The 21,694-nt window shown below is 39.5% G+C and overlaps 1 protein-coding gene across 2 annotated transcripts in view; it reads right to left on the reverse strand.

Annotated features, from left to right (window-relative positions):
* Positions 1–21,694, reverse strand: part of CHID1 (chitinase domain containing 1) — a 138,903-nt gene that overhangs the window by 101,100 nt on the left and 16,109 nt on the right. For both annotated transcript variants that reach the window (XM_053448620.1, XM_053448619.1), the window contains exon 8: positions 14,830–14,922. In XM_053448620.1, coding sequence (XP_053304595.1) covers positions 14,830–14,922 — 93 coding nt within the window. The remainder of the gene's footprint in view (positions 1–14,829; positions 14,923–21,694) is intronic.

Below are 21,694 nucleotides of genomic sequence, written 5' to 3' on the forward strand. Positions count from 1 at the left end.
AGTCCCCCGGTGCTTAGTCCGGGCAGCGTGTAGAGCTCTACGCGTTTCGCATAGACAACTTCCGCTCTACGCAAATCGCGTAGAGCTCTACACGCTGCCCGGACTAAGCACCGGGGACTCAGAAGCACCGGTAAGTTGGGGGGGCATAACACAGGAGGATTCAGGTCCCCTGCATCTGAGTCCCCGGTGCTTAGTCCGGGCAGCGTGTAGAACTCTACGCGATTCGCGTAGAGCGGAAGTTGTCTACGCGAATCGCGTAGAGCTCTACATGCTGTCCGGACTAAGCACCGGGGGCTCAGAAGCACCGGTAAGTTGGGGGGGGCATACACAGGAGGATCCAGGTCCCCTGCATCGCTGCAGGGGATCTGGATCTTAGTCGCATAGTCAGACCTATTTGAGGTCTGATTATAAGACGACCCCGATTATAAGACGAGGGGTATTTTTCAGAGCATTTGCTCTGGAAAAAACCTTGTCTTATAATCGAGCAAACACGGTATGCTTCTAACATAGTTTTTTACCATTCGGCAATAAAAAAAGTCCCTGGACTTCATTTTAAAAAGCTAGTCTCCATTGGTGGGCAGCCTATCGTAAGCTTGCAAGCATGGCCTTCTCCTCCTAATGTATCAGTTTGTCCTAGTCTGTCAATTCCAGACTGGTCATAGCCCCAAAAATATATGTTTTGTAAGAAGCGCTGCGTAAGCTGTTGGTTCTATATAAATAAAAGATAATACCTATGCAGGGCCATCTCAGCCCTTGATACTAGAAAACATGATAGTGTTGACCTCTTTAATGAAGAAACCCAAATATCTTCATGCTGTAGCTTTTAGACAAAGCACTGAGCTCTCTAACATAGAAGGCAAATAACTCTTAGTAGATATGTCATTTTTTTCTTTCCTCTTGCACTCGCATACAAACAAAAGGAAGCTATATGAAGGTTTTGTACTTTCTATGTCAGGTCATAGTTTGAAAAAAGTCAAGCTTTACAAGAGTAAACGAGACTCTGTGGAACATAAGATTCTGCTTTGTACAAAATTATTTTGATAAAAAAGCAAAGCAGATCATATCACAGAATTATCTGGAAAATCAAGACGTCAGTTCTTGCTAAAAGCTATCTCAATGAGGTTTGAAGACAACTATGCTAGATTTAGGAGTCAGCTTGGCCCGTTAAGGACAAAATAAATCCATAAGATCAAAGTATACTTTTATGAGCCATGGATTGCTTGGCCAAGACAAAAAGTGGTCCACTCACTAAAGAGAGAGTTAACTTCACTCTAAATTATAAAGACCCAACCCAAGTGAGTTTCTGCTGCATTAAGAGATTCAGTGACATTTCTTCTCACGCACAGGACGTAGAAACCAGCCAGTGTGTCATAGTAAAACATGAGAGTTGAAACCACAAGCCTCTTGACAACTCTCCCTTTAGTGAATAAACCATAAAGAAGCTTCCTAAACTCTACCAATTCTGGCCAAGAGATAGAGATGGATTTGCATCCAAGATGTAAGTACTACCTTACAAACTTCTCACTAGTCACTTATTTGAAGGAGTGGTGTGCATGGATTCATTACTCTGTATATCTATTCTAAAATAATATTGTCTCTTTAAAGCTTACCCTCAACAGGTCAGGTGTCTATAAGCTATTCACAACCTTACAGTCATTTATTACTTTATATAAGGGACGCTAGATGATGGACATAGATGTAAGTTTAAAAAAACCATAGAACGTAACATCTAGGAGAACTTTACTATAATTGGCAATTTACAAAATTAACAAAAACAAAATCTGCTTTGATTCTGGTACATGAGCTTACAGTCTATTAGACAGATGGTGAAAGATGATTTGATTCTAGCGAAGGCCATGTGTCAGTCACCTGCCAGAAACTATACTCACCCACTGACATGTATAAAGCCTTGTCATACATTGATATACCTCCGCCTTCAAATGTCATCATCATTAATCGGGAAAAACAAAGAAATAACATTTCTCCTTTGATAGACATGGGCCTTATATGCTTAGCTATATTATCTCATGTCCTATCAACAAACATATCAACGTTTCTACATGCGTTTCAACAGTGGAGATAATCTCTTTGTTATGGAAAAAGGTTATAGAAATAAAAGAAAGAACCTTCATTTCATTCTAGATATAAACGGATTGTGAAAAAAAGAAAATCAGATTATGAAAAAAATCTGCAATATATTAAAATGAAAAAATGAACAATATTATTTGGTATCAGACTGACTTTGCCCGGAATCCATTTATCATAACTATCTATACATTTGACTTTTTTTCTCAATCATTATGAAAATTATTTGATTTAAAAGTAAGCTTAAAAATAAAAAAAGAATCCCACGTAACATTATCTACTCCTATACCTTTAAATCATACGTTGCAAAGGCCACCTAAAACAATCAATGATAAGCAACTTAAAACGAGGTGATAATAATGGAGATAACATAATGAATTAGAATAATCAGGCAGAGTCTGAGAACAGGAGGGTAACAGAGCTGGTTCAAGTAAACTGGGTTTCACTTTGCACACTTAATCTCTAAACACATTTAATACATATGACAACTGACTGGTTCCTTTAAATGTAATTGGCATCCCCCTTGCAAATGCATGAGGTATTCTGCAGAATTCCCCACCATATGCATTTGCCCCATTCCCAACCCCCTGCTATTTGAAGTCTAGAAGAACACATCTCCAGAAATGTCGTATACGTATGCCAGTCAGGTCCAGTGCTGACTCGGCTTGCATTGTGGGTGGGGGGTCTAATGAGACCCTTCATCCGTCATGTGCATGCGTGGTATACACTCCCGCTGATTTCAAAGGGATCGTTTTTCCGTCACTGTTTGGCTGCTTTATTCAAAGTGGCAGATTTAAGAAAGTAAAAGAAAAACAAGAAAAGGATAAATGGTATAATAGATTCAGGGGTCCAGATAACCGAATTTCTAAATTATTATTTTTATATTCCATTAGCCAGATTACTGTAGACAATTAATGGATGCGTGTTTTAGAACACTGATACTGCATACTGTATTTTTAATTATTACACAGACTGAAGGAAGTAATTAGACCCACCATCTCTCTAAAAGATACACTTACATTCTCTATCCCACTTTCCTCATCGTTAGCGCTTTTCTCTTGCCTACGAATTCTAAATGTTTGCTGGGTAAAAGGGTTTTACGGTGTTCCATACCTATAAAGGTCATTTTGATGTGTATATAAAAATCAGGTATTTCTAAATTTTGTTGCGGAAATTAAATAAATTATAGCTTGCAATTCAAATCTCTAGAAAAAGAGAGCCCATGCCTCCATTTTTGTAGAATTTGGAAAAAATCAGTCAGTGTGAGCGTGTTTATGTATAATGCTAGAGTCGGGGTTTGTGTATGTTAGTTGAAAGAGTTAGTATATGTTGCTGGCTAGTGTGTGCATGTGTATAAGAGTGTAGTGTTTGCATGTATGAATGTATGGTGGTGTGTGAGTTACCGTATGGCATTACTATGAGTGCATGTCAGTATATTTTGCTAAAGTGTGAGTATATTAGTGTATGGTATTAGCATGCATATGTGCGACTGTAAGGTGTTAGTGTTTGTTGATGACAGTATTTTGTTAGAGTGTGTAATCTTATGTTGATTCCAAATTATTTAGCAATTTAATATTTATCATTTATTAGCTTAATTTATTAATAATTGATTGTAATAATTTAATCTTATTAAACAGATTCATCGTTGTTTTTTTTCTAATTTCTGATTTATTAAATCATTAATTTCGATCATTAATACATATTTGTCAAATGTTTAATATATTGATCAATACTTTATTAAAAATATTTTCCATGTATTATATATTTTGTTAGCTATTTATTGATTATCTTTAAATGGGACATTTTTGTTCATTAGTTGTTCAAATTTATATTTTATATAATATTTTATATAATATTTTTGGAGAAAAAAAACACATGATTTAAGAAGAAGAGGGATCCTAAATCTAAACCAAAATTTGTCAAACCCTGTCTCCATGGCCACAGTCTTTTATGCTAAGCACTAGGATATGACATTATATCCAAGAGCATCATCTCAGTCTGCTGTCCCAAACAGCCCAACTACTTGAAGAAGAAAAAGACGGAGGGGATGTTATGATACACTATGTTTACAGACAGTGTACCTGAAACCTTCAACTTCAACATGGTAATTAGTCTGGCTGACAATTTATAATGATCCTCTTAGGGCATAGAAAACTACTGGAAGTTGTCGGGAATATTTTGAAACAATTTTATAGAGAAAATGAAGGGGGGTTGCTTAAGGCGATACGATAAAAAATAAGGCAGGACTAGTGCTTTCATTCTGTTGTTTAGAGTGATCAGCAGGGAATCAGCCTGTGGCTTTTAGCCGTCAACAGGAGCTCAATATATTTTAAAAGGTTTCGGAGGGAGGGCGGAATACCCGGTGTTTGTAGTTAAATGGCTTTTAAGAGGAACGGCTGCCATTAGAATGATCAGAAGAGGTGTCACTGGGTCCGTCTGTGACCTTCAATGACTTGACGCGCACAGACGTAGCCGATAATCATTTAATAAAAACACATGTATATATGTGCTTACAGAGCTCCACAAACACCCTATGTAATACCTACTATGTGTTGACTTATTGCTACCACTTTTCTAGCTTCTCAAATAGGATCAGGGGCCTATGTTCTAAAACTCATGTGTGCAGGTATAAAAATTACTGTTTTTTGGGGCTTGGTAATTCAAAGGCCTCCATGGACAGAACAATAATGAACAGTACCCCTTCCCGACTTCTGTTTTTGCTTAACCTATATTACCCATCTGAAAAAGTGCCTCCCCAAATCTAGTAACTGCAATCAAATGTTTGCGATAAGTGATAATTAGTCTTTTACATCGCTGAGGAGGAATGTTGGTCCACTCTTCAATGAAGGGTTTTCGAGCAGGAACTGCCTTTCTAAGGTCATGCCACAGCATTACAATGAGATTCAAGTCAGGACTTTGACAACTCCAAAGCCTTAATCTTGTTTCTTTTTAGCCATTCAGAGGCGACTTGCTTATGGGTTTTGAATCATTGTCCTGCTGCATAACCCAACTGTGCCTGAGCTTTAGGCTACAAACTGATGGCTGGACACTCTCCTTCAGGATTTTCTGGTAGAGAATAGAATTCATAGTTCCATTAATTATGGCAAGTTGCTCAGGTCCTGAAACAACAAAACAGCTTCATATCACCACACTACCACTACTGTGTTTGACTGTTGGTACGATGTTCTTACTGTGGAATTGCTTAATGCCAGATGTAACTGAACCCATATCTTCAACAACAACAAAAAAGTTCAACATTTGACTAATCAGTCCACAAAATATCATCCCAAAGGTCTTGAGGGGTCATCAAGATGTCTTTTGCCAAATGTGAGATGAGCCTTTGTGTGCTTTTTGGTCTGCAGTGATTTTCGCCTTGCAACTCCCATGGATTTTGTATAGTGAAATTTAACCCAATTACCAATTCAATTTGATGAATTGGTGGATTTGGTAACTAGGAGGACAATTATTTTTTCATATAGTGTCAGGTAGGGTTGGATAGTTTTTTTCCTTCTAAACATGAAATCATCATTTACAAACTACATTTTGTGTTTACATGTATTATCTTTGTCTAATATTGAAATTACTGTGATTATCTGAAACATTTAACTGTGACAAATATACAAAAAGTTTTTTCATGTACACTGAGGTCCATGTACAGTACAATTATTCTTGTCTCTTTAAAATGTGTTATTTATATTGTTCACTTTTTAAAATATTGGGTACTTCTTCACAATGCTACACACTTCCGTCCCCTTTACCTACCTGTTTTTACAATGCTTGTGCTCAGTACTAATTACTTCCACTTCTGATTTGTGAAATGTTTATTTATCCATCAATATATCACCCGGGCAGTGTATACATTAATTAACTGATCAATGAAAAGCTACATAGCTACATAAAGTTATAGTTTATATAATTTAGCTTGATTGGATCAACAAGATATAACTGATAACATCATGTCCTCATAAAAAATTACCGTATTTGCTTGATTATAAGACAAGTTCTTTTCAGAGCAAATGCTCTGACAAATATCCCTCATCTTATATTCAAGGTTGTCTTCTAATCAGACCTCAAATAGAGGTCTGATTACAAGACTAAGATCCAGATCCCCCGCAGAGCTGCAGGGGACCTGGATCCTCCTCTCTGGCAGCCTCTGCTGCTGCCGGCCCTTCTTCTGGGGGCTTCTATGACGGAGCGGCAGCATCACATGATCTTCCGGTGCTTCACCATAAAGCCCAGGTGGAAGTGCCGGCAGCAGCGGAAGTGGCTTATTAGGGAGGCAGAGTGGCATATAGGGGGTATAAGGTATAAGGGGGCAGAGTGGCATAGAAGGCATATTTGGGGGGGCAGATGTGCATAATGGGGCAGAGTGGCAAGTAAAAGGAATTAACAATCATAGTTTTTACTAAATATGAAAAGTAGTTTACATGTCAATTAATATTTACTAGTAAAAAAAAATCCTACAGGGAAGTCTTATATTCTGGCTTTTTCTTTTTTTCCTAAATTAATATTCACATTTTGGGGGTAATCTTATAGGGGCCATCTTATAATTGAGCAACTACAGTATATCCCTGCATATTCTTCTTTGCTAAAAAAACATATCTTTATAATTTCACAGATGGGATGATCAGCCTACTATGGTCCATTATCAAGAATTAATAAGGGGACTTTATGTTATAGCTTTGGACTGGTCAGGCAGATAAGGCAGTATATTTGTGTGTGTGTGTGTGTGTGTATATTATATATATATATATATATATATATACAGACACATACATACTCACATACATATACACACACACTGGCCCCTTTATTAGGTACACCTTGCTAGTACCAGGTTGGACCCCCTTTTGCCTTCAGAACCACCTTCATTCTTCGTGGCATACTTTCCACAAGGTGCAGAAAACATTCCTCAGGACATGATGACATTACGCAGTTGCTGCAGATTTGTCGGCTGCACATCCATGATGTGAATCTCCCGTTACACCAGATCCCAAAGGTGCTCTATTGGATTGAGATCTGGTGACTGTGGAGGTCATTGGAATGCAACAAACTCATTGTCATGTTCAAGAAACCGATTTGAGATGATGTGAGCTTTGTAACATGGTGCATTATCCTGCTGGAAGTAGCCATCAGAAGATGGGTACACTGCGGTCATAAAGGGATGGACATGGTCAGCAAAAATACTTAAATTAGGCTGTCACGTTTAAACAATGCTCAATTGGTACTAAGGGGCTCAAAGTGTGCCAAGAAAATGTCCCCCACACTATTACACCACCACCAGCCCGAACCATTGATACAAGGCAGGATGGATCCATGCTTTCATGTTGTTTACACAAGTTACAAAGTCAGACCCTGCCATCTGAATGTTGTAGCTGGAATCTAGACTCATCAGATCAACGTTCTTCCAGTCTTCCATTGTCCAATTTTGGTGAGCCTATGCGATTGGTAGCCTCGGTTTCCTGTTCTTAGCTCACAGGAGTGGCACCTGATGGTGGCTGCTGCTGTAGCCCATCTGTTTCAAGGCTCGATGTGTGTTGTGTTCAGAGATGGTATTCTGCATACCTTGGTTGTAACGATCGGTTATTTGAGTTACTGTTGCCTTTCTGTCATCCCGAACCAGTCTGCCCATCCTCCTCTGACATCAGCAAGGCATTTTTCGTCCACACAACTGCCGCTCACTGGAAATTTTTTCTTTTTCGGACCAGTCTCTGTAAACCCTACAGACGGTTGTGCGTGAAAATCCCAGTAGATCAGCAGTTTCTGAAATACTCGGACCAGCCCATCTAGTACCAACAACCATGCCACGTTCAAAGTCACTTAAATGCCCTTTCTTACCCATTCTGATGCTCGGTTTGAACTTCAGCAAGTGCCTAAGTGCATTGAGTTGCTGCCATGTTTTTGTGTTAGCAAGCAATTGAACAGGTATACCTAATAAAGCGGCGTGTGCGTGTGTATGTATGTATGTATGTATGTATGTATGTATATGTATATATATATAGCTGTTGGTGAGTATAACGCACGTGCACAGTGTGGTGAACAGCAAGCCAATACTTGGCCATTATATGCATCAAGGTGTATATGACACATGTAGTGTCTTTCAAATTAGTTACGTTTTCATTGGGAATTTTTTTTTCTTCTTTCTAGAGGTGGGTAAAACAAGTGGTGTCCATAGTCTATAGAGAGCACAGACTGAGAGAAAAAAGGAAAATACAGTGCTGCCATCCTGTGGTGAAAAGTTTCAAGAATGAGTTCCAAATCGTTTGCTTTATATAAGAACTGTCGGAGATACCAACTTTCTTCCAAATCGGGCAAAAGAAACTACAGCAACATATAAAATCACCACTTCAAGATATTATTTAGGAAGCAAAGTAAAGGGTTAAATGTAGCAGATGAGAGGAGATACACACACCCTTAAACCCATTCAGGGCAGCAATTAGACATTACGAGGCCCATTCCTCTGGACAAATATTGCAGCCTCTTTGCCACACAGTGTTTTTCTCAACCTCTGCCTTTTTAATAAAAGATTTTATTACAATGAAGTATTAAGCTGCAATAAAACTGCAAAGCATAGATAATAAACCACGTTTCCCTTTTCTTACACGGGTACAGGGTACACATTATGGAGCTCAGTGTACTGTGAAGGAGCTATGATGACCCAAAACCTTACAAACAGCCAACATAGCTTAGAACTCTAAAATGATCCAAAAACCTTAAATTGGGACTACAAGTATGGTGTATAAGAGTGTGATGTGTATGCCTATGTGCACGGCATATGAGCACAGCACAGTAAGACTTAGTGAGGCTCAGTGTGATAGAGGCAGGAGGGCACAAATCCCTTAAATGGGCCATAAAGGCACACTTCTGCAAAACTGGTCCCACAGGCCCAATTGGTCTCTATCAGCCTGCTATGGCTCATGGTGGTATAACAGCGAGTAACTGATGCAAATGCTGCCTCATGCCACAGCTTAAGTTGAACGCCACTGCTGGTAGTTAAGGATTTGCCCACTGCGACCACAGCTTCTTCTAAAGTTGAGCCATGATGTTACTGTAAAGGGCCTGCCGGCATCTGTAAGTATATATGTATGTATAGGTATATAACAGCTATCCGAACTTTAAGAGTGGCCAGACCTGTCCCTAAGCAAAGCATCTCCCCCCACTAGATGGAGAGCACCAGGTAGCCTACCCTGGAAAGTTCTCAGTTATGTTTAGCTCTACAAACAGAAGTACTAATAGAAGGAGAATTGTGTAATATACATAGGACTTTAACTAAAAAAACAGAGATTTTATATGTCATGCGAAGAACAAAGGTCCTAAAAGGTCCTTCCTCTACTGCAGAAGCTTACAAAAGAAAAGCAAAATAGCTGCAAGGTCTCCCGCTAGCCAACATGAAGAGAAGAGAGAGGAATCAGTTTCCAAAGCCCTGACTTTCAACAAGTGAACTGGAAGAGTTCTAATCTGAGTGAAGAAAAGAAGACGATCAAATACACTTGCAGATATTTCATCTCCCTGGACTGAGGAGCGGTAAGGGAGGGCAGGTGCACTGCTAAAGGTTATTGGCATATGCTTCCATTAATTCTCACCAACCACTGCACATAAAATGAAAAAGAGTGAGAGAATGGACCAGCAGGTTTTGCAATCATACGATTACCGGAGTTTGTTGGCACCATTTAAATCCCAAATTTGGTGGCAGAAGAGTCCATCACATGAAAAGAAAATAATACCATAAAGAAAGAAAGAAAAAACTACTGAGCTCTAAGCATGATGCAAACTGGTCAACAGAAGTGCCCAATTTACATTTTTTTAACTGGTTTTCTTTTTAAAAATTGCTTAAGAATTGAATTCACATAAATAATGAAATAAGAGGTAATTATATAATGCCACTTGGAACAGTGGAAACGGGTCACCGACACATGCGGAGATGCTGCACATGACTTTATAAATATATTATATCTTTTCACGTGACAACACTGAAATTACACTCTGCTACAATGTAAAGTAGTGAGTGTACAGCCTGTATAACAGTGTACATTTGCTGTCCCCTCAAAATAACTCAACACACAGCCATTAAAGCCTAAACCTTGGACATGGTCAGCAACAATACTCAAGTAGGTTGTCACGTTTAAACGATGCTCAATTGGTACAAAGTGTGCCAACAAAATGTCCCCCACACCATTACACCACCAGCAGCCTGAACGTTGATACAATGCAGGATGGATACATGCTTTCATGTTGTTTACACCAAAGTCTGACCGTCCCATCTGAATGTCGCAGCAGGAATCGAGACTCATCAGACCAGGGAATGTTCTTCCAGTCTTCCATTGTCCAATTTTGGTGAGCCTGTAAGAATTGTAGCCTCAGATTCCTGTTCTTAGCTCACAGGAGTGGCACCCGGTGTGGTCTTCTGCTGCTGTAGCCCCTCTGCTTCAAGGTTCGATGTGTTGTGCGTTCAGAGATGGTATTCTGCATACCTTGGTCATAACGAGTGGTTATTTGAGTTACTCCTGCCTTTCTGTCATCTCAAAACCAGTCTGCCCATTCTCCTCTGACCTCTAACATTAACAGGGCATTTTCATCCACACAACTTCCGGTCACTGAATATTTTCTCTTTTTTTGGACTATTCTCTGTAAACCCTCAAGATGGCTGTGCGTGAAAATCCCAGTAGACCAGCAGTTTCTGAAATACTCAGACCAGCCTGTCTGGCACCAACAATCTTGCCACGTTCAAAGTCACTTAAATGCCCTTTCTAACCCATTCGGATGCTCGGTTTGAACTTCAGCAAGTGCCTAAGTGCATTGAGTTGCTACCAACTATATATATTTTGTATGTTTCATAAAACTACTATTTAGTGAGTAGAAAATACCGTATTGGCTCGGATATAGGCCGCCCCCGTATATAGGCCGCACCCTAAAAGTTTGGTGCTTTTTTAAAGAAAAAGTTTTTTTTCTTTAAAAAAGCACCAAAAAAAACATGCTGCCACTCTGTCCCCCCCCGAGATACGCTGCCACTGTCCTCCCTCCCCGAGATATGCTGCCGCTGTCCTCCCTCCCCGAGATACGCTGCCGCTGTCCTCCCTCCCCGAGATACGCTGCCGCTGTCCTCCCTGCCCGCGATACGCTGCCGCTGTCCTCCCTCCCCGCGATACGCTGCCGCTGTCCTCCCTCTCCGCGATACGCTGCCGCTGTCCTCCCTCTCCGCGATACGCTGCCGCTGTCCTCCCTCCCCGCGATATGCTGCCGCTGTCCTCCCTCCCCGCGATACGCTGCCGCTGTCCTCCTCTGCCCCCCCCTCCTCGACTTACCGGAGCAGACTCCCGGGTGTCTTGCGGGGCCGGCGAGGGACATCTACGCAATACGCGTATGCAACTTCCGGTACCGGTACCGGAAGTTGCATGCGCGTATTGCGTAGATGTCTCCCGCCGGCCCCGCAAGACACCCGGGAGTCTGCTCCGGTAAGTCGGGGGTGGGCAGAGGTAAAACGCTTAGATAACCTCCCGTGCCGGCACCCCCCCCCCGTGGGAAGTGCTGGCAGGGGAGGCTGTCTGAGCGTATCGGGGAGAAGGATGCAGGTCCCCTGCACCGCTGCGGGGGATCTGTATCTTAACCCCGCTGCCTGCCCGGCGCCCGGGACTGCATGTCCCGGGCGTCGGGCGCTAGACCCCGAATATAGGCCGCACCCCCACTTTAAAAACTTAAAGTGGGGGAAAAAAGTGCGGCCTATATTCGAGCCAATACGGTATATCCATCAGTGTAATTTTTTTTTTCTAAAGACAGTCGGCGTCAGCATTACAAAAATCCCTTAAAAGAACTACAGGCATATTTGTAAAGGGCAGAGGCGTATTCACTCATGTCTGCCAAAAAGTGCTGTTTTTCTCAGGAAAGCACATATATTTGAATTATTGAGGACTGGATAATCGGCCGGAGAGATAATACACAGTCAGCTTTCTAACAACTTTACTACGATTTTCTAACACTTGTTTCAGTGCTGTGTAGGCAGAAAATAAAAGTAAATCTTCCATTAATTCCCTTGTTTGTGCAGCATTGTAAAATCATTGAATGCCTTTTCCATTTCACAGAAATAACTCTGGTAGAACATTTTCTCAAGGGCATAATAAAGATGGTGGTCATAGTGATTTTCAAAAAACCATCTCAATAACTCAGGCATTCATCATGCAGCACTTCCCCTTCTGGTGATTCCAAGCTCTTATGTACTCTTAACTAGAGTAGAGATTCGGCCGCCATTAGCATGGAGAATTTTAAATTACTATAGTATTTCAAGAAAAAAAGGTTTATATAAAAGGTGCATATAAAAAAAAAAAAAGGTCGGAATGCTAGCCAAACATATCGAGAGTTTAGTTTTACTCACAATATATTATTTTAAAAGTGGGACACATGTTGCAATTGGGTGAAAAAGAGTAAAACGGTGAGGCAGAATGAAACAAGTGATTATTACCCTTTTAAAGAACCAATACTTCTGACTGTGAGGATTCAAAAACTCATCCTAGACACTATTTCCTTGATGATGTCAGAGGTTTGCATAGTCATTTAATTTTTTTATAATAATAAATAACAATAATATTAATAGGAATAATTATAATATCAATAACAAACATTCATAACAGATAATAATCTCAATACACGCAATTCTACTTGAAATAGGAGTACATACAAAATTGAAGACTATCATGTCCAGTGGGCCTTTACAGAGTAAATACAGGAATGACACAATAATTCAAATCTAAATGAGGTGAGTAGGTAGCAGTAGTAACTATATGCAAATAAACCAGTTTTCCAAGCAAACATAAAACAGTAAGCATATGTAGGAACGCATTCAACTAAAATGATCTGCATGAATTAATGGAACAACGCAGTGGATGCATACCTCTAAAGTTTATGATGAAAAATATTTATGGGGCAGAGGGACAACATTGATATAAACTAAGACGGATCACATCAAAGACGGCAGACAGTTGTAAACACATTTGATTTTCCTTTTGAAATTGTGCCCCAAAGTATCTCTGGCATCAATTTATATATATTTAGAAAACCGACACTAATGAGTATTGTGGGCCCATCTCTATAAATGTCAACCTTTTGTAAACAGCTAATATGGTGACTCATCCAGAGACGTGGGTGTAATTATTGAAAGTTTACTCTATGTTTAGGATTTCATTTAATATGCTCAGTCTATCTGAATCCCTTCACTTATTTTTCCAAACTATGCATTTTCTATAAGATTGACCAATGTTCTCCTGTTTTGCTTGTAACACCAAGACCCCCCATAAAAGCAAAATGGAAGAAGCCTGGGAGTGAACAGTTCATGGATTTCATTAACGACCCAGATCAGTAAAACAAACTAGAAGATCAACGAACATCGCTGCCCCTTGAAGGGTTAACATGTCAAATGTGACTCTTTTACAGAAAGGGTGACATTAACCAAAGTAGTTGGAGTATTCACAAATATCCCCAATTATTTTTTCACATGAGAATAAGTAGACTAGATGGGCCACTTTTATTCTAATCAGCCTCCACATTGTAAAGTTACGTTGCCTTTGCAGTGGATTATGAGTTAGAATAGAGCCAGTTTACTGCTATTGTGGAAGCGAATGAGTTAGGGGGAAAATTGAAAAGCCGACAGAAAATACAGAATTGGGTTATTAACGGTAAAAAAAGCAAAATAATGGATTTTCCAGGCTGTTACCAATAGCCTGAAGGGGATTGTTGGATAGCGTAATTAGGAGGCACCGCTAGGACGTTGTTATGGGTCAGGGATTTTTATAGGGTTATTACTGATAAGCAGTACACACGGGAACAGCATTCACTGGGAAGAGAGGCAGGTGTATACATCACAAATATTTGTACATCATTCATAAAGAGCGTCAGAGTAATGCCATGATTTATTTGATGTTCATTGTGAAACAGATAGCATTCAGCCATGAAACACAGCGTCTGATATTGTAATCAGGGCAATGTGTCTGCATGGAGATTCAGAGCTATGGGCCTTACTAACACACTGAATGTTATCTAAACCATATAAAATCATATACGATAATATGCACACTGCCTGACATATACAGTATCTCACAAAAGTGAGTACACCCCTCACATTTTTGTAAATATTTTCTTATATCTTTGACAATCTGCTAAAATGTAAAGTAATGAATGTACAGCCTGTGTAACAGTGTAAATTAGCTGTCCCCTCAAAATAACTCAACACACAGCCATTAATGTCTAAACCTTGGCAACAAAAGTGAGTACACCCCTAAATGGAAATGTCCAAATTGGGTCCAATTAGCCATTTCCCCTCCCCGGGGTCATGTGACTCGTTAGTGTTACAAGGTCCCAGGTGTGAATGGGTAAATAACTAAAGAGGGCACAGCAATATTTCATTGAGGATCAATATAGACACCATCCCCATTTAAGTGGCAAATGTGCTACTAACCATTTTTAACCTCACCCTTACCAAAAAGAGCAAAAATCAAACATTTTGAAGCTGACATTTAGTACCGAGTAGTATGGGGAAATCATAAATACCTTGTTTCTTAATACTAACTATAAGCATTCTTCTATAATGGGGATGCCAGGACACTAAATTGCCCCTTTAATCTATTCTGTCTGCATTTTTCAATGCTAGTAAGGGATTTAACTTGTTCTCTGAAATGAACAGTTAGAAATAAAAGTAATAAACATGATAGGAATTACGTGAAGGTATCAGTGACCTCTGATATTCATTGTTTTACTTACCCTGGTGCAACTGCTGGGGGAATAACCAGGATGAATTGTAGCTTAGCAAGGTGAAGAGCCTCTCCAACATGTGTCAGCAAGTGAACCAGCTCCCTGTGGGGGGCAAAGAACATCCATCAAAACAGAGTTAAATGCCAAGCGTCAGGGCAAGAACTGCATTGACTACACCAGGTGCATAAACATTTATTGTCCACCCTAACCATTTATACCCTGCCAGCTTTTAACAGGCACTAAGGCACTCGTTTCCCTTAACTTTAACTGTACACCAGGCTGAAGGGGAACATCTCGCTTTAGTCCAAGGCCAATTACATGCATTACAGTAACAAAGAATACATGTTCCATCTAAGAGAGGACTGAAGAGTAATTTTTAACTCCTCGCTCATTATTTTGTATTATAGATATTGGCAGTAATAGCCTTTTATACTATTTGTCTTTGTTGTAAGATAACATTACTTGTATTCACTAAATTATGAGTTCCAGGACAGCTAAACATTTTAACTCCACTATATATATTATAGGCCAACTATAGGGAGTTCCTGTTGGAAGCAGAAGAGGTAGAGGCTTATACGGCTAGGGGATTTAAACATGGGGTAACCATATGACTATCCAGGATCTAAGAAGAGACCAAGAATTGATTAAAGTTTAAGTCTTTTTAGTAGGAATAATGGGTTCACTAGATGGGCCAAATGGTTCTTAACTACCATCAAATTCTATGTTTTCATGTAAGAACGGGTGAACTGGTTCTGCATAATACATAGTGAAATTACTTTGTGGGCTCTCAAGAGCTCTTGCTAGGACTATGCTTTATGTAAGGCCAGCTTTGGCTTTCCTCCAATCCTTGGCTACAATCCATGGCGATGAGGATGGGATATATATATAAAACCACTCTCATCACGTGGGACACCACAAGCTCCTGTGTGGTATCAACCCATTTCGCATGAGTAAGTTGTAATGCATGCAACTCAAGGAATCATAAAATTGTCCTCAAAAACATACACACGTATACCAACGCACGCATACATACTCAATAAAGCTGTTGCATATGGGACACAAATCAGGAATTTAAAAAAGCGCTAGGAATTCAGTGTTTAGTGTCTCCTGCATAATTACTAAAATATAACAGCGATCCCCCAGCTGCACGAGTCCCCAAGGAAATTCACCTGTAATGAGTCAGACTGCCCTAAATGAATGAGACTGCCTTCAGATGAGGGCAGCTGCCTTTCCAATAAGTCACAGGCTCCCCTACCTTGTTACACAAAAGGCAGATGCAGTTATTCCCATTAACCTTTATAAAGCTTAAGACAAACGGTGTGTTTGAAAAGAAAATGTAAGCTGGACTCCCAGGGGACTTGCGGACGTATGAAGCATTTCAAGCAGCAGGCTGGATAAGTGAGCGGGTGACAGACTCAGTCGGACTCCGACAGCTCTCCCAGACCTTGATGTATGAGAGGTGAGCGGCAGGCACCTGCAACCTGCGCTGACAAAGCAATGAAATATAACCCCGGGGGCAGACCCCATCTATAAAGCTAACAGCACTAAGTTCCAGGGGATGAAGGATTTTGTGTAGTTCAGACACAACTACACTACAATAAATGACACAGGATCAAACGGACAAGAAGTGCACACATTAATCTGTTAACCCATTCAAGACCAGATATCTTCCTACATAAGTGACCAAAGCCTTTTTTGTATACTATACGTTTCTTTAAAATTGAGATTCATCTATTTAAATTGAAGTGTATCCATGCAATGTATATATTGTTTTTTCCAAGGACAGATTTTGTTGATACAATATGAATATATAGTTCATCATACTATATTTGCAATATGCCAAAAAATAGATTTTTTTTCAATATATTTTTGTTTGTAATTGCACTTAGAATTTCTTCTACCTATTGATGAAAAAAATCTATTGTTCGGGAACATTTCCCAAGAAGAATACCGTAAGTTTACAAAAAAAAAATAAAAAAATGACAAAGAGTAAGATGCAAAGATCTTAGGATACACTATATATTTTTTTTAAATAACACCAACCAGCAGGTAAAAATGAGTATAACATATTCATACCAATCACGGGATTAAGACCAAAAGGAGAAATGCATAATGCTTTGAGATTGCAATAGCCGTAAAATGAGTAAAGAGAATCAAGGTGTTGGCACTGATTACCGCCATGAATCATACCTCCTTGGGGTTCTCATGCTCCATTTCTTGAGGTCTCGCATTGCATGCGCTACTGCGATACCTGTAATTACACAGGTGCTGCAATCACTGCTCACTTTAATTGTAGCACCTGTGCAAAATATAGACGTCCTTAAGAAAAATGCCACAGACTCTTAAGTGCGTTTGTTCTGTTTTAGACAAAATATAAATTGCATTCTGGTATGTTAAGCAAATAAACATCTCAAATATTTTTTTTCTTTTCTCTCAAGGTTTAATCACAAAACAAGAGAACATTTAAGATGTTTTTTCTGTTTCTATGGAAACAGCCTATGGGCGAAGCTGGCAACTTACTGGGTTTAACCTAGCACCTTCAATCTGCGTGTAGGTTAGCGGTATGTAGTCACTTCCACTTCCCACCCAGGTCCTACCTACCACCATCTCAAAGTCTTACTGGGGCTAGGCCCTTTGCACAGATAGCCCTGTCCTCTTATGATGCCCACTCTACATGTTTGCATCCCATAAGAAGATGGAAAGGGGCATCTCCTGGCAGCCAGCCCTGGGAGGTTCACTGCTATGCCAATTAGTGCCTGTTTTTGTGTCACATGAAAATGTATTATTATCTTGGGGAAAATTTCAGGCATCCACAGTGATGTTCCTTACCATCATAATTTTTGGGTCACATTAACTCCATTATGATGGTATGGAACGTCATGCCTTTAAGCGGGACACTTGGCAGCAGATCCCCAGTGCAGGGCGCTGGAACTGAGGCAGTCCAGTGGGAACTATTCATGTCGTTCTGTATCAATCAATAGCTCTGATTCACTAATCACAGGGGTCACATTACAAGAGTTATCGCTGTGGTCCACTAATCAGAGATTACAGCCTTCAATCCCATCCTTACTGCAATTGTGAAGCTTGGAAAAATGGACACAGATTTAGGCATAAGAACAATAAAAATATTTTGTCTGCAATTATGGAGGTTGCACACAAATACTTGGCCCTTACCCTAACAGCAACAGCACGGTGACTCCCCTTACAAAGTAAAAATAAATAAAAACAATAGTGATTTGTGGTACCCCAAAAACCCACTAAAGATTTTTTTTTCTGGATTAGAGGCTAATCAATACAGTATTTTTAGATATGAGGCACACTGATCAGCCATACCATTATGGACACCTGCCTAATATTGTGTTGGTCCCCATTTTGCCGCCAAAACAGCACTGACCTGTCGAGGCATGGACTCCACTAGACCTCTAGATGGTATGCTGTGGTATCCGGCACCAAGACATTAGCAGCAGGTTCTTTAGGTCCTGAAGGTTGCAAGGTGGGGCCTCCATGGATCAGACTTTTTGTCCAGCATATCCTATAGCTGCTCGATTGAATTGAAATCTGGGGAATTTGGAGGCCAATGCAATGTTTGTTCTGACACCTTTCTATTAGAACCAGCATTAACTGTTTCAGTAATTTGAGCTGCAGTAGCTTGTCTATTGAATTTCACCATGCAAGTCAGCTTTCACCCCCTAACTACATCAGTGAGCCTTGGCTGCCCATGAGCCTGTCACCAGTTCACTGATTTTCCTTCCTTGAACCACTTTTGATAGGTACTGACCACTGCAGGCCGGAAACACCACACAAGAACTGCACTTTTGGAAAGGTTCTGACCCAGTTGTCTAGCCATCACTATTTGTCAAAGTCGCTCAGATCCCTTTTTTCCCCATTTTTCCTGCTTCTAACAAATCAACTTTGAGGACAAAATGTTTACTTGCTGCCTAATATATTGAAGCCACAGGTGCCATGATAACAAGATTATCAGTGTTATTCCCTTCACCTGTCAGTGAATGTATGAACTACAGATAGGACAAAAACCATAACAAAATCAATGACAATTACATACAAGTATGAATTTCTTAATTGAATGCCTTTAACTTAGAAGAACTTATCCTTTTCTGTTCTACAGTATTTTGTTCCTATATCTTAAAAATACAGGTGACATATTATAAGTAAAGCCTAATGTATGTCTAAACGTTCTCTTTCATGGAGAGCCTTGATCTGGAATGTATGCCATCCTTTTAATTCATTCAGCAGTTGGTGACACTGTGCATATTACAGACCGCAAAATGGATCTCATCAACTGATGTACATTGACAAAATGTAACCAAAGATCCAAGAGGTAATGTATTGCTTCTACTGAAAGCAGGAAGCATACTTAAGTATACTTCCTGTACATGCTCTGTAACACTCCCCTCAAATCAATGGAAACAGATGTAGCCAGTCTGCAATTGGTTATTGCTAACTGATTTCAATGGGGGAAGGAGAAAAATGAGACAGGGGTGGTCTTTTGTTACTCTAGTATATTAAAAATTAAGCATCCTGCTTTCAGTGCTCTTTAGCCACCGACAGGTCAGTTAGAAAACAAACTGACTAAAGTGACAATGCAAGTGAGGAAATAAAAAAAATCCCTGAACTGTATGGGGTCCTGATGTAGTAGGAGGGGGCAATACTCCACAATTTAATTATTTTAACAAATAACTGTACTTTACAATAAAATAATTCACAAAATAAATCCAATTATCGCTATGGAAAAGTTTAATATACATTTAAAAACAAATACTATAAAGTTCACCAAACCTGTGTTTATCCTTCCTTTCTGCATTTCAACTGTTCAGCAGAAGCTGCTTAAAAGGTTGTCTGGAAAGTAATGTTTCTAATCTCAGGTATAAACAAAAAGCAACCTGCTGTGTACTGTAATGTCACCAATAACCTGTATGTTTTTATCTATAAAAGCTGAAGCCTGGGCTTCTTGTACCATTTGGCCTAAGAAAGGGAATTATTGAATGCTGCTTTTCAAAGAAATGCCCTTTTCCCCATGTTTATTTTATTTACAGTGTTGTCTATACTGCATAAAGCGTCCCATTGTCTCGTTTCTGGTTTAGAAATTAGTCACTGGTTCATCTACCAAACAGCCTCACAAGACAGATTCATTTCAATTAAAAAAATAACGCACATATTGATGGGTGCCAGTAATAGAACGATAGGAGCTTCGAAAAAATCTTGAACATTTGTTCAATGTATTTTATTTATTTACATTTAAGTGCTTTTATCTAATCTTTTACAAAAACCAGATGGGCAATCTACCTGGAGTCAGATGTGACCCTTGGCTAGCCAACTTTTGTGAAGCAACAACTCTGATGACTTTATACCAGCAGTTCTCAAGCATTCATAATCCCACGTCTCTTAACAACTCCCAATATTTCCATTTCCATATAGCGTAAAGATTTGAGTCTGAAACCTTTCGCCCGCCTTTTACCTGCAAGACCTTTGACTCTAGGTTAGCCATGAACAAGAAAAAGCCATGGGTCGAACCCACCTGCTTTTAATAACGTGTATACCGTGCTAAGGCAGAGAGGTACATGTTAAGAGTAAGACCTGACTGTTGTCTTTGTAAAACACATTATGTGAGATGTAAAATACCTCTGAAAACTATTCTTTAAAGTAGAGAGATCACACAATCAGATAATGAAACCTTCACGTGCACCGCAGACATTGCAACCTAGCTAAACCAGTGTGTTATTAAACTTGGGTTGCTATCCCAACCTCATGCCTCAGGGAGCTTGCTTAATGTGAGTGAGAGTTATAGCAACACTGACACTTAGTGATATAAATGAGAATCACATGGAAATCACCAGCCATTCTGTTATATATGGCTAAGCAGTTGTAACCTGGGATAAGTACAGAGTAATTGCAAATTGCAGGAGCGTTTAAGAGGATTCTTAAAGATTTAAATGCTCAGGGATTTCATAACTGTATAGAAAGCTAATTTGTGTGTTTTCACCCAGGACTACAGTGAACGTGTACGTCAAAACAGGTTATTGATCAAATTTCATCGCTGGGTAATTTCAAGTTACCTAAAAGTGACATTGAACTGTCAGGAAAGAACACTATTCTTTATATATATTTACGTCACATGTACCGGTTATACGTTAATAGCTGACCGGTGTTTTCACTAATCCATGAGTTTGCATTAGAGTTTATCAAGTATGTCACGTGTGTAATGTATGAAGCATTGTATATCGCCTGCAATCATCACCTTTAATTGTTTTTGTGATTAACATTTCTACTCTCTGATTACACTATATATTACAAATGGACAACCTAGATGAACTCCCCCCTGACGAAAGGCTTGTGTGGTTCCTGCATAAAGTGAGGAGATTTCCTCATGTGCATTATGAAATGTGACCTTCTTGCAGGAGAAGCTCACTGGGTTTTGTCCATCAAAACCAAGTTGGCCAGTTAAAACAGTTTACTGAATATACGACAGAGTAATAAATCAGGGTGCCGAAATGTTTTCAAGCAATGCTAAAAGTCTTTAAGATTCTATTAACTAATTTTGACCAGCACTTTCATTGTTCCAACAGAGCTGTATATGGAAGAAGAAATTAAAAATAGTGCTTTGTTGATGGGATCAAGTAACGTACATTCACATTACTACAATCTCAAGGCGCAGTCAAAGCACTCAGCACATAGAAATACGTTTATAATCTAGACTGGTCTCCAAACTGACCTACTGCTAAGTTATATCTGTACTATAATATATTATGCTTAAATAAATGTACCAAGATACAAGGTAAATTATATTAGTTCATCTATATTGTTTCATACTACAGTAGTCTACAGTGCGTGCCACCTACAGTGCCACTGATTCATA

This window comes from Spea bombifrons, chromosome 10, assembly GCF_027358695.1.
Source record: "Spea bombifrons isolate aSpeBom1 chromosome 10, aSpeBom1.2.pri, whole genome shotgun sequence".
NCBI classification, from domain to species: domain Eukaryota; kingdom Metazoa; phylum Chordata; class Amphibia; order Anura; family Pelobatidae; genus Spea; species Spea bombifrons.